The sequence below is a fragment of the Poromitra crassiceps genome (genome assembly GCF_964638095.1).
Source record: "Poromitra crassiceps genome assembly, chromosome: 1".
In the NCBI taxonomy this organism is placed as follows: Eukaryota; Metazoa; Chordata; class Actinopteri; order Beryciformes; family Melamphaidae; genus Poromitra; species Poromitra crassiceps.
In genome coordinates, this window is record NC_139623.1 from 97,028,659 (window position 1) to 97,043,300 (window position 14,642).

Consider the following 14,642-nt stretch of genomic DNA (forward strand, 5'->3'; position numbering starts at 1 on the left):
CATCTCGCTTGCCAGACTATGCTAATTTTAGTATTGAGGAGTAGCCTACGATGAATGACTCATCACATGGATGGGCCTAAAGTAGGCCTAATACAATTTATTTTCAAATTAATACATTGATTAATTACCTGTCGTCGAGACGAGCTCTCTGTGCCCGACGACATAAACTAGGATGACCAGATCAGATGTCCCACTTTGTGTGGGACGAGGCCAGGGAACGATCAAAGAACGAAATGAAATACTAGGCTAGGACTGCACAGCATTTTGAGGCCTTTCCCCATGTCCCACATATTGAGACCACACACACATTTGGTTTGCTGGGATCTGGTCATCCTACATAACGTGCTTTAAAACTCAGAGCATCTTCGCGCTCCGACACAGCTGGTGGCGGCATGGCGGCATCAATGTCTCCGAGCCGTAATTTAACATAGCGAAGAAGAAATGTGAGCAGAGCAGACCGGAAGCAAAGAAGGACAGAGCAGAGTCGCGAGAAGAAGGACGGACGGAGCTCAGCTGTAATAAGGGAACTGTAACGTTAGCAATTTAGCTCAGGAAAGATGCTGGCCAATATCTCTAATGCGCTAAGATCATGCGCTCAGCGAAATGTAAGTACACAGTTTTACGATAAATATGATCTTAGGTTAAACATTGCACCATGCTTAAGTTACCCAAAATAAGATTAGCATTGGTGTTCTGACCTTGCCAAACTGAGGCCGAATGATAGCTTGCTTGGCTAGCGCAGCAAAAGTCAGCACAGAAATTAGGCACAGTATTTGTCATGTGAACGTCACCCATTTACCTGTTTTGATTTACTAGAAATTATCCCAATAGAAGAATGTTGCGTTACAAGGTTGAATATTGTAATCATGTTAACTGGCATCATTAATAGCTCCTCACATACAATATAAACAAATCATAAACTGAAAAAACCCTGAATGCAATTCAATAGTAAATCAACAACAACAAATATCTACCTGTATGGACAAAATCCAATAAGTCCTTGGTCTAATTTTGTCCTTTTGGGAGTCCTTGACAAGAAAAGTTTGTGAGCCCCTGGTCTAACATTGAACATTATTGTTATTGCACACTTACAACTAGCCTGGGTAAACCCATCCCCCACGTGACCTGCTCTCAGACCTGTTCTCAGTCACTTATGTGTATATGTTAGTGACTGGGAACTGAGAGAGCAGGTCACGTGGGGGCTGGGTTTACCTAGGCTAACTTACAACCGTACCGAGTGTCAGCACAGTTGTCAGAACTTTTCGAATTGCAGGCCAGGTAGATACCTGCATAATGTGTGTTGACTCGAGTTGAATTAGCATAATTAGTGATATTTTATGAGATTTTTGTTTTCTTAATATGTTTCCCCTGGGTATGCCCTTAATCATGTCTTTTTCTGCCTGTCCTACATACAGGACAGTTTATTTTTTACTTTTTTTATTTTTTACATTTTCCCCTTTTCTGCTGTTGCAGGGGACAGCAGTGGTCGTGTCAGCACGTACATATGCTGACTTCACATCCCAGGCTACTTTTGAAGTAAAGGTGAGCTTCAAGCACCAAGTGATGTTTGTATTAAACTTACTAGGCATCTGGTGCACTACGCGTGCTCGATTCCTAGGCTCGCCCGCCGCGCAGCTCGCATAGGCAGCTCGCCCGCTGCGCGGCCTCGCCCGCCTTGCAGCTCGCCCGCTGTGCAGACTCATTTGATCCCTTGCCCGCCCTGTAGCTCTCCCGCCCTGCAGGCTCCCTTGCTCTTATTCCATCACTGATGATGTCACAAACTGACATATGGCATCATCAAATGCCTATGACATCATTAGTGATGTCACAATGCACAATTGGCCTATCGCTAAGCCCCACCCCCCGTCCTCACTCGGACAAACACAAGGCAGACTGACTAGAGTAAATGGCAGCCGTCACTGTCAAAGTTATATCCCAAGACGCTCTTCACAACTTTTTGAGCCCTGATATCGTCTAGAAGCCATCAGAAAGTACTTCACTCTGCCATGGTAGTAGCCTACAACATTTAAAGCTATCGATAAAAAGAAATGCGATACGTGCATCCCTGGAAACGGCTTTAGCGAATCTTTAATCAAACGTTTTAACGGAGGAAGACAGCAGGCGGGGATAACAGGTGACTCACATCCAGAATTGATATACACATAGAGTAACCTCTCCATGGATTATATAGCCTATATGCCGAATTGAAGATTGGCACCTGGTAGTCTATTTCATGTACCTCTGTATAATCAAGAAACGTTAAATAATGTAGATGTTTTTCATAGCGAGACAACGGCACGCACGCATGGGTGGTGGTGTAGCAGATCAGCAGAAGCATAGCTTACAGCTTTTTACATCATATTTTCCTCCTGGATCTTTTCTCTTTAGACTACCTCACATTTATTTGGAGAACGGGATTAATTCCCTCGTTTTAGGGTTTGTCTGGCGAATGGCGATGTTTTAATCGCATCAATCAATGTGCCTCCTCTTCACTAGTCTCGCTGGCCAGCCTCTCTATACCTCTTCACCAACTCCACGCGCATAGCTTAATGACTGTAAACTCGCATAATTTATTTTGCCGACTTTCTGAATACCATGATGATTTTATGATACCTTTTGGATCATGGAAGCCAAATGAGGGAGAAGACTCGTCATCTCGCTGTGACCACAATTGCAACTCCAAAACAGTAGCATTGTGGATGTGAGTGGATCTACGTTTACTAGTTTAATATTATCAATTACCTGGCCTCCCAGGATACCTCGTAATGTTGCATTTACCCCCATGCACATCGTTTGACCATTTTTTCAACATATAAATGTATAAAACCCCATAAAACCAGAGGAAACTCACGTTTTCTAGTGCTTCTCTCTGGAGCTCTAAGCTGAGAATGTCCGAGTGTATTGTAGAGCTGCACGCGCTGTGATTGGCTTGTCTGCGTTCGGGGCGTGGCTTAGCGATAGGTCAATTGCTCAAGTGACATCACTGATGACATCACTTCCGGGACAAAATTTAAATGGAGAACATTGCCCACATGCTCCCTTTTATATTAGAGATAGATGTACACATTTCATACCGTTAGTATGAAGTAGTAATCTTTCCTTTCTTGTAGAAATGTGATGTCCACAAACTGGATGAGGCTCCGGCCACAGAGGTTGTTTTGACTCGTGAGGAGGGTCTGCAGTATTACCGCACCATGCAGACCATGAGGCGTATGGAGCTGAAGGCTGATCAGCTCTATAAGCAGAAGATCATCAGAGGATTTTGCCACTTGTATGATGGCCAGGTTGAGTGCCCAATATTTTTTCCTAATATGTACAATTACAATGTATAAAGTGCTTGATTGGTAACATGGTTCACCATTTGAAATGGATACACTGTAGCAAAAAGACTGCTGGTATATAAGTTAAAAAACAAAACTGCTATGAAATACTACTGAAATACTACCTGAAATGATATGTTATCTTAAGACTGCAGCTTCATTAAGCTGCCACACAAACTGAATGGTGCAGCCGGTCAGATGGCACACATAAAACCAGCTATTTGTTTTATCCTGATAGGAAGCTTGTGCGGTTGGTATCGAAGCAGCAATTACCCTGAAAGACCACCTGATCACTGCGTACCGCGCCCACGGCTACACCTTAACCAGGGGAGGGACTGTGAAGGAAATTATGGCTGAGCTCACAGGTGAGTTGGCTCTGCTGAAACAGCATCTCAGTGACATTAAAGAATGATTTTGAGATCTAAGTTATTCTGTCTTGTCCTTCACCCCTGCTATCTCGCTCTGTTATTTTCAGGACGAAGAGGTGGTATTGCAAAGGGGAAGGGAGGCTCTATGCATATGTATGCTAAACACTTCTATGGAGGAAATGGTATTGTTGGAGCTCAGGTAATTCACTTGCTTTTCTTAGGCCTAGTTTACACGACAACACTCCCTGCATAAAATGGCAAACTTTTCTCGCGTTTGGACCTTCTGTTTACATGCCAACGATGTTATTGGGGCCTGAAAATGCAAGAAAGTGATTAAAAATATATATATATATATATATAACTCTCCCCTTAGCATCGCCGTGTAGAGTGGCAATACGCAATTCTTGGGAAAACTGTTTCCCCTACCATTCCACCAGGCCAATGACACCCGCGCCAGGCCAGAAAAAAAATATCTGCTCTCCCCAAAATTTCAATAAACCTTTATGGCATATTATTACAATACAACAATACTGGTGTTGACAGTGTTGCTAGTAATAGAAGAGGCCAAATCATTCAAAACAATAAGCATTTTGCTTTTAGGAGCATTCTGCCAGCGTGCAGCACTGTTCCAAAACATGTCAACATGTGTCGTTGCCTGGGAAACGCACATCCCATAATTCAACTGTTGGCATCGCATCCCATAATAGTATGATGATACTTGGGATGCCATGGCGAACATAGATGCGAACAGGTTAGCTAAAAGTTTAGCGTCGCCAGCAAGTGCCCCCACCGTTGTGGGCGGGGTACGTTTCGAAATCCCTCCAGGCCTGAAACATTTTCTAGGGGAAACACTGACACAGCTCCACTTTGTGCATTTAAGACAATGAAAGACAATAGGAGCATTCACCTAACAATATAGCCTTATTATATTGGCATGGCACAAGTGAATCACATTGGCAGTTTACTTCAGGCACTGATCTCACACTGAGAGATCAGTGTGTAATTGTATTTTGTTTGAATCACATTGGCTTTCAGTAAACTATGACATCAGAATCTGATAACAAGTTGCTAAAAATACATCATGGGCGATAAGTGCCTGCTATTGACGTTCACGCATATTAATTAAACAAAGGAAATTCACATCTGAAATAACAGACCCTCAAAGTCAAACTCACGGCCACATACATTGATTTCCACTGCCAAGTGCTGCAAAGAAAATTGTGGTTTTTATAGGGCTTTACTGGGTTTTTATTTTTTAATGCAACTAATCTGATGTGAAAGATTCATTAAAGTTTAGTCCTATGAAGTTGCATCAAACCTGCTAGAAATAGACAACACAGGAAGCTATGTGATTTTACCTTCAAAATAAAATCATTAATTTATTACTGGTAAATAAAAAACAAAAAACCGTAAACTCACTGCAGGTTAAAATGGACTTTCCGAAGGCAGCAGATATTCCTCCAATTTGTCTGTGTTCTGTGTATTTCAGATCACACAATTTGTTTTGCAACATACATCAATAACTTTATTCAACTGCCATTATTGTGAAGGTTCTAACCCGAAGTTTCTGTTTTATTCGGGCTGCATTGAAACTGCTGGGAGTTGGTGCTGACATTTGCGGCTCCAGTCTGCACACAAATCATTATCACAAATGTTATGTCTAAACGCAGAACCAAAGGCCAGAATGCAATGACAGTTTTTCCATTTTATGCAGAGAGCGTTGTCATCTAAACATGGCCTTAGTGAAGTGTCTTAAGCCAGGGGGGGTCAATGTAGCAGAGCTAAAGGAATGTGACACTGGTCATAAAGATGCTTAGCCATACCTATATGTTCATAACAGCCTGGCTTGAGCAAGATTTTTGCTAGAAATGACATGGGAAGGGCGTGTCCCGGTGGCTCACCTGGTAGAATGAGTACCACAAAACCGTACTCCTTACCGCGGCCGACCCGGGTTCGAATCCGACCCGTGGTCCTTTGCCCCCCCCCCCCCCCCCCGCCCAAAGAAAATAAATGACATGGGAAGAAAGCAAGAGGAAATTACATAGAAAGACCCCCCCCCCCCCCTTCCTCCAGTGCCTTACAATACTGCCAATAGATTCATATAATGATTGTTTAGACGTTGTATTCCTAATGTCCTGTCAGGTCCCCCTGGGTGCTGGTGTAGCGCTTGCCGCCAAGTATCTGGGCACAGACGAGGTGTGTGTCTCTCTCTATGGTGACGGTGCAGCCAACCAGGTACGACACTGAAATCACCGTGTTTTAATATAGTTTGTATATTGAATTGAGATGTATTCTGACATTGACATTCAATTTAAGAATATGATCTCTTCTCTAAAAATCTTACCATATTTGTTTTTCACAGGGTCAGATTTTTGAAACCTACAATATGGCATCTCTCTGGAAGTTGCCCGCCATCTTCATCTGTGAGAACAATAAATATGGCATGGGCACTGCAGTGGAACGAGCTGCCGCCAGCACAGACTACTACAAGAGAGGAGACTTCATCCCTGGTCTCAGGGTAATGCTCTGTCTCATTTATTTGAACCTTTTTCCCACAGCACGGCAGAGCCAGCCGTGGGCTTCACGAGCCATTTTCAGCTCATGCAGGCAGGCAGTCAGGAACACTTTAGGCCAATGGTTCCCAAACTTGGGGTAACCCTAAGTGGTGTCGCCTGGAATTCAAATAGGGTCGCCTGAAATTATTTTTTCATTATTATTATTATTTTTACACGACCACACACAATTTAATATGAAATATTGAAAGCGCTCTGCTCTGAGGGAAAAACCGCCGGCTTCAGCGCTTGTCTGGAGCGGACGCCTTTTGTGCACCTTGCGCCGGCCGATTCCCGTTGCTTTTAATGAGGAAAGTGCGCTGACGCTGAGAATAAAACGCTATATGGACACATGCCCTTACTGAGGTGATGCACTTTGTCAGATGGCCTCTAGAGGGCAGAAGAGTCTTTGACTGAGAGATGACTCACTTATAGAGAGGCAAAGTGGTATGTCACTTCCTGCTTCAGCACTGTACCAGAGACTTTCAGCCGCCATTTATTTTCCCATAGACATTTCGTAAAATGCTTATAAAATAGTTTTACTTTGTTGAACCAAACGATTCAGCTAACGCTATAATCGGGAGAGACCATAGAACATTTCACTCTGACCTAAACTTAAAAAAAACAACATTGAAAAAATATTTTCTTTAAACCCGCATTTTTTTACGTTTTGGTCCCAGTGAAATGTTCTATGGTCTCTCCCGATTATAGCGTAGCTGAACCGTTTGGTTTGAACCAGTAAAACTTTTAGTTTTATACGCATTTTACGAAATGTGTATGGGAAAATAAATGGTGGATGAAAATCTCTGGTACAGTGCTGAAGCAGGAAGTAGGCGGTCCCTTTGCCTCTCTATGGGCCACTGATGCCAGCTTGTTGACTTTTTCACTACATTTGGCCACTTTTCGGCCCCCCTTGGACTAAGCAGTTTGCTGCCAGCATCCCGTAGCAAGAAAAAAGAAAAGGACGCGCGCATGCGCTGTACAGCGGAAGCGCTGTGTTCATGAAAACAAGGAAGTAACTCGATTCGGATTTGCTACGAAAATGATGTTTCACGGAACTATGGATTATTATTTCATCACGTGGTGAGTACCCGATGTCACAACATGTACATAGAGCTTTCTGGCGCTGTGTTTTGTTGACTTTGAACGGCGATATCGTTATCGATACTATTGGACCCAGAGGGCGCAGTTTCTCCAACAGTAAAACTTGGAAAACTTACTGAATGGGGCTTTAAGTCACAACTGTAAAATAGCTGATAGCCCCTATATCCGAAAACACAATTTGTCACTCATTGAGCCAAGTAATATTATGTCCAAGAAAGCCTACAGTGAAGCCACTTTACAGACAAGCTTGTTCTGAAGAAGAAAAAGAAAAACACAGGTTGCCAGCCGGGCCCGGTGGCCTGGCCTGGCCTGGCCTGCAATTTTTTTTTTTTTTTTTGATGGGCCCCCCTTACGAGTGGGCCCCGGGGCGGGCGCACCCTCTGCCCTGGTGTACGCTCCGCTACTGGTGACAGACATATGAATTGTCCAACCACAGAAGGCGTGACGCAGCTCGTGGGGCGGTACATTTTGAACGATGCACCAATGCATTGCACGCAGAGTGCCGGACTTCCGTACAGCCCAGCCAATCAGATTTTACCGTAGGAATTCCTACGGCAAAACCCGGAAATGCTGACTTGTGATTCAGACTCTCCGTCGCTGGAAGTGTGCTGACGTAAGACGTTGGGTCGTACTACGTGAGACTACCACAGGGTAGATTAACTGAGCGGACAGGCTCTTTAACACCATTACGCCATTCAGAATCTCACATGGAACAACTTGGGGTTATACTGTAGGACTTGCTCATGAGTCCTCAACAGTATTTGTTCAAGAAAGGGAGTGCATTACCCATTCATTTCTGGCACCCACATTTTCCCCGTTGATCTGAAAATTCAATCTTGCTATCCCAGCTGACTCCTAACCAACTTAAAAAGTTTACTCTGCACAGAACTTTAATTGCTGCATTAAGATGGGAGCTCGGTTCTCCTAAGTTCATCATACCTGTAGCTGGGTTTAGTTGTGTTAACAAGTTAAAAGCCAGATAATTATTGTTTTAAGTTCATGTTTTTTTCCCCTATCAAATGATAGTGTACTTACAGATTTTTAAATGATTGTGTTGGTGGGGGTTGTTGTTCCAGCAAGTGGTGTGGACACTACTTACTGGAAAAGCGGCACACATTTACCTCATATAAAATGGGGATATGTTCTTGTTTCCAGGTGGATGGGATGGATGTCCTGTGTGTCAGGGAGGCCACCAGGTTTGCAGCGAATCACTGCCGATCTGGGAAGGTGAGCTAACAACTTGCATTGTATTAAGCAGACAATGTGGTGTTTCCCCCCTATCCCACCCAAGCTGAATTAGTTGATTTGTTTTTCTCATTCCACCTGTAATCAGGGTCCTATCCTCATGGAACTTCAGACCTACCGTTACCATGGACACAGTATGAGTGATCCTGGTGTCAGGTAAATGCTCACCTCTTATACCTTTTGTAACTTGTGATTTCTGTGTAATTCATGCACTGATCACTATTACTGCTTGTTTTATGTATTGATTTTTTAATGAATAATAATCTCCATGAAGTTTGCTGACCTAGAAATATTATCCATTGTAGCTGCCCCTTACTCCTGCTGTGTGCCACAGTAGTCTTCATGCACTCTCCTGCCTGCTGTAGAGCCTCTGCAATGCCCTGACCACAGCGTAGGGATGGACTGAGCTCAGATACCAGTATTGTTATTGGCTGTTTGGCTGATCAGTGATCCCAGGCTTGAAGACAAGCTAAACCCAAGTGGCGCGAGGGTCGGAGACATATCAGACTGAAAACAAATCTTGCCTGAGATGATGTGTCAATGATTTGATTTCACAATTCTGGGGACTGGATTTGGCGTTGTTGGCCAATCCTGCCGCGTTCTACCCCCAAATCAAGTGGGATTCAACGTGTTGTGGCGCTGTGCGAGTGGGATCCACAGAGAACCGAGGAACTGGCTGCCTCCGCGTGTAGTGCTGTTTGAAAGCCGAGGCAGATATGTTGCCTGCCGGCCTGGAATGTCCGAGGGGCCGGGGTAAGACCCGCGGACGTTAACGTTATTCCTGGAATGTGAGTTTAACAAGCCAGTTACATGTCTTTGCATTCTACATTAAATGAAGACATTACCGTTTGCTTTATTTTGTATGTTACATACTTATTGGCCAAGTTATTAGTTAGTTTATGGGCTAGAAATTCTGACAGGTTACAGGCGCCAGGCGGCCATTTTCTCCTTCATTTCAAGGAGAAAATTCCCCTCGAAATAAAGCTTGATTGACAGCTGCCATGTCGTGAGATGATTGGTTGAAATGGGGTAGAAATTGTATAGTACTAGCTGACGTCACCATACTGTAAATTACAGTTATGAATGGAATCCTGAAAAATGAACTTTTGATGTGAAAAAGTGTGAAAAACTAAAGAAATTTGATTTTGCATACCGTACATTATTAAATAGGTACCCAGGTATGTGAACTAAAAACAAAACAAAACACATTTTTGGGTTCAGCTCTTCAAGTTTAGCAGACAGAGTAGCATTGTGGTATTACTGCATCCCTACCACTACCCTACCTCAATTTCTCCATCTCAGCTACCGCACACGTGAGGAGATCCAGGAGGTCCGCAGTAAGAGTGATCCCATCTCCATGCTGAAGGACAGGATGCTTAGCAACAACATGGCCAGTGTGGAGGAGCTCAAGGTAGTTATATCTTCAATCTTAGAAACTGAAAATGTTACTACAGTGAGATGTCCAGGGTTACATTACCCTTAGGGCTGGGCAATATGACTCAAAATCCACATCATGATATATTGTCACATTTACCACCATAATGATTAGGGCTGGGTATTGGCAAGGACCTCATGATACGATACGATACGATACGATTGTATCACAATACATTGCGATACAATACATATTGCGATATATTGCAATAATCCACACATTTTACTCAAAATATAACAATAGAGCTAAAAATACAACACACTGTGTACTACCCAGGTAGTGTAATAATATGTACACCACTTTATATTGATAACTTCGTGGACAAATTTAGTCGAAACTACTGAGTGTTGAGTGTGTTACTAAACACACTGACATAAAAAATATTCTTATTGTGTCACTGACCACACGGCTGTGCAAAAAAATTTATATGGGAAATATCGATACAGTATAGCAGAAAATAGTATTGCGATATATTGCCGTATCGATTTTATTAGGGTTAGGGTTATGGTAATCCCATGGCCAGAAAAAAATCCCCACATTTGTCGCTAACGACATTAGTCTCTTTTCTCTAGGAGGAGAGTCTGAAAGAAAAGGTGTCCCCAGTGCGTAACGTTACGTTATGTGAGGCTGAGCCAGTGTTGTTGTGAGCGCTGACGCTGACTGAGTGAGCAGGGAGGGGAGGGGCTGTCTCATCTGACTGACTGGAGGAGAAAGGACTGTATGCAGAGTAAATAGACCGACAAACGTAACTGCTCCAAACTATTCTCTGTGGTTAACCTGACATCCCTACCACACTTGTATTGGTGACTATCTTATCTTGACGGGTGTGTCTGACTGAGAGCAGTTAAATTAAACATTCGGACCGTGAGGACTGCTGAGGAGCTCTGGAACTTTTTATTTTATTTTATTTTTTTATATGGTGTCACCGGTAACACCGGTGTTGCCACGTGTTTATTACCTGGTGGGAAAATGTCCACACCATGGCATCCCTAGTCTCCATTAGGATTATTGTCATCATCACCATTACTGCAGAAATGAAAATGCATCCAACAAGGAAACACAATCAGGTCAAGCAGGAATCTATTACCATAATGTCAAAATATCATAGAAACATACCTGTTGGATTTTGTTTTTTTCCTTTTTTGGGGGGGTATTGATGGAATAGGAGCATGTGACACAAGTAATTTACCTTATGAAGTTGCGAGAGATAGTGGCATGCCCAGTTTATGGAAGGGTAAGATATCTAATTGAATGTGTATTCTATCTGTAGACACATTATGTCAAATGTAATCCGGGTAAATCATATCTAGCCACAATACTTATTCAAGGTGTATGTTAATACCCATTGTAAACGGGGCCTAATACCTAATAAAAACAAATAGATGTGTTTATAACCAGTTATATCGTATCTTTTCTTTGCCTTATCTAGGAGATTGACGTGCAGGTGAGGAAAGAAATTGAAGATGCTGCTCAGTTTGCCACCACAGACCCTGAACCCCCACTGGAAGAACTGTGCAACCACATCTTCTTCAACGAGCCACCAATGGAAGTGCGCGGCACCAACCCCTGGAGCAAACTCAAGTCTATTAGCTAAAGTTCATCCCTTCTTTCCCGCACCTCTTCCCCACTGTTCTTTATTGACTTGCTGCCCTCTCAAACAGTCTCGTTCTTAACATACAGTACAGTCATGATTCACTCCTGGTCCACATACTGTACCCTAAACTAGTGCCTCAGACCCAGAGCATAGTCATGTCAATGATCAGTTATGCCATTTTGAGCAAGTCATTTAATATTGATACTGTATGTTCATTTTAACAACAGGGGCCAAATTCACAAACATTTTCTCAGAGTAAAATTGAACAAACACTGATAAGAAGAAAATTAAATGCACTAAAACAGAGGTGCCCAAATTCTTTCCTATAAAGGGCCAGAATTAATCTGGGTGGATGGCTGTGGGCGGAAAATAAATGTTGATAAAAGTGAAATTACATTAAATTATATTATTTTATTTGATAGAAAATGTGCATTCTAAAATTAAAATATGTCTTCTAATTTCATATGGTAAAAGTATTATCAAGCTAGGTTTAAAAATGAGCCCGCCACAGCCTCTGAAAGACCGTAATATTGGCCGCTATGTTTTTTCTTTCAAAACCATGGAGGGCCAAAAACGTTTGGCCCACGGGCCCCAAATTGGTCAGCCATGCGTTAAAAGGACAATACCAGTGTATTTATTTTAAAGTTTGTGCCAATTGTCTAGATCGTCCATCTCCTTTATATTATTCCTGAGGGTGTCTACACACAGCGCAGTTGGCGATATCAGGACTTGTTCCTACCTTGAAAAGATGCTATTTGCTGCCTCTTTCTTCTAATTTAGTTTGAAATTACCGGTGCTAGATAATCCCTCACAGTAAACATGAAGCAGTGTAAAATGACTGAGGGAAATGTAAACTAGATGTAGATAGTAGCTAGAACTCTAAATGACTTGGACTATTTAACTTCCATTTTACTTTCAGAAATATTGAATTACAGACCTTATATTTGACAATCATTTGATGCTACCCCAGTATGAAGTTAACAATGAGAGGAACACATTACAAATAATTTATTAACTTAGCTTCTCAAAATATCATTTAATATTTCTAGACTATTAACCTTTATTTAACTTATTGGTGAGGACAATAAACACAACAATAGCACTTAGGAGTTTTGGGGATTTTATTTAAGAAAGTTTTTTAAATCTGGCCCCAAGTGAATATATTCGGTTGACGGATCTGAAATGTTCTTGGGTCATTTTCGAGGTGCCATTATCCATATGCCATGTGTCACTATCCATCCAAAAGGAGACCACCTGGCCTGTGGAAATGGCTTTGTACTACTCAACTGAACACACAAATGATTCAGTGTGAGTTAACTCAATCTTATTTTCACATAGTCCCTTGTTATAAAGGCAGCAGGGTCAAAAGACAAACCTTAGAGAAGTGTGACTTGCAAAGGACTGTAAGCACGGGGAATGCATCAGGTTAAAGCATTTTCATTGATCTTGCCAAACCAAACATGTGCCTGGCAGATTTTAAGAAGATGAATGTTTGTGTTTGTGTAACACTCCAAGGTAAACAGGCAGATCTTTAAGATCCCCATAGACATTTTTGGGGTAGTTCTATGCATCAAAAAGGCAGATGTTTGAATACATATGAGTGAGTGTGTTGATTCATATCTTAATGTTTGAGATACACATGTCCTGTCATTAAGTTGTCTCATGTAAACATTACATCCTCTCTACAATAACCTTGGATTATCTCTTAATCCAGATTTCAACAAACCTGGATTTAAAGATAGATCATTCTAAGCAGCTGGGATGCTAAGGCACATATGCACCTTATCCCATTTATGTATATACAGGGGTATTTATTTTCCCAAATATGTACTGTATATCTAAAACAACAATGACTGTAACAGGATATGAGCTACTATCTGGAACAGCTGTGCATGTTAACGCACTTTTCCAGTCTCATCAGTCAAATATCAGTCTTTCTGGTAGCTTACTCTCTTCAAATCCAAAAAGGGATGCTGGATTAAGTATTTGTTCATCTGCCATGTGTATTTAAGGCTGAGAATATGTTTTGTGATTAACATGCCAGCAGTGGTACATTTTAAGTTGGAATTTACAGAGATACTTGGACATTTTGAATTTTCTTTGGCAAGTACTTGACCACATTGTGGTGAAAAAGTTTCAGATCAACACCTGAGTTAAAAAATTCAGTTCAAACCATTGACCATATGGTTCAAAACCAACACTTGCTAACAGCAAGCTACCACATTAGCTTGCAACTACTGACACCCATCATTTACAAAATTCTAAGAATGCTTGCAATCCATCGGATAGCAGGGGTAAGAAAGTATTTTCTCTGTAATGTGACAAGTGCTTACTGAAATAAGATGATAAACTAATTCAAAATGTCAGTACCTGTTTTAATAGATCTGAAAAACATCTCTGAGAGTCTTTGTGGTAAACTGTTACAATGCAGATGTCAGATTATACAAGGAAACCCATGGAAACAATGGTTTTTTATGTATGTGTACCCTTTAATAAAACTATTGGAAGGTGTATGTGTGCCCATGTTTGTGCATGTTGCATATATTCCACATATAAATCCTAAAAGGCTCGGACAGTTGGCAGAGGCAGCATTTAGACATGTTACCATGATTTGATTTCAATCAGGAGGTTCACATACTGTAGAACTGAACTCGCCTTGAATGGAGATAACTCATTCTGTTGTTTTTCCAATGTACCACTACCACAATAAGCAGGGAGAGAAGAAAGGTCACCAGAGATGTACTGTATGTTCCAGTCTAACAAGGCCAGATTGGAACCAAGGAAGCTAAAGATATTTAAAGTATGGCCAATGTCAAGGTTAGAAGTCTAATCTCTAGAGGCCCATGGCACCATACCCTAATCTGTTCGCTGTCAGATGGGGGCTCCTGAGAGAATCCAGCTGGCTTGCAAGGTTAACCATAGCCACTACTCTGAAACATTTGATAGGTCCCTGCAAATTGGGCTTTAAAACATTCCATTTTCATGTTACAAAATGTAGTCTATGTGTACATAAATATATATAAT

The 14,642-nt window shown here is 41.8% G+C and overlaps 1 protein-coding gene across 1 annotated transcript; it reads left to right on the top strand.

Moving 5' to 3' along the window:
- Positions 1–469: 469 nt before the first annotated feature.
- Positions 470–14,121, top strand: pdha1a (pyruvate dehydrogenase E1 subunit alpha 1a). Its single transcript, XM_083633193.1, has 11 exons — positions 470–605; positions 1,474–1,542; positions 3,111–3,284; positions 3,559–3,685; positions 3,796–3,887; positions 5,831–5,923; positions 6,051–6,206; positions 8,500–8,571; positions 8,678–8,745; positions 9,892–10,000; positions 11,454–14,121. Exons 1-11 carry the CDS (start codon positions 558–560, stop codon positions 11,616–11,618), a joined length of 1,173 nt encoding a protein of 390 aa, XP_083489319.1. The 5' UTR covers positions 470–557; the 3' UTR covers positions 11,619–14,121.
- The last annotated feature ends 521 nt before the right edge of the window (positions 14,122–14,642 follow it).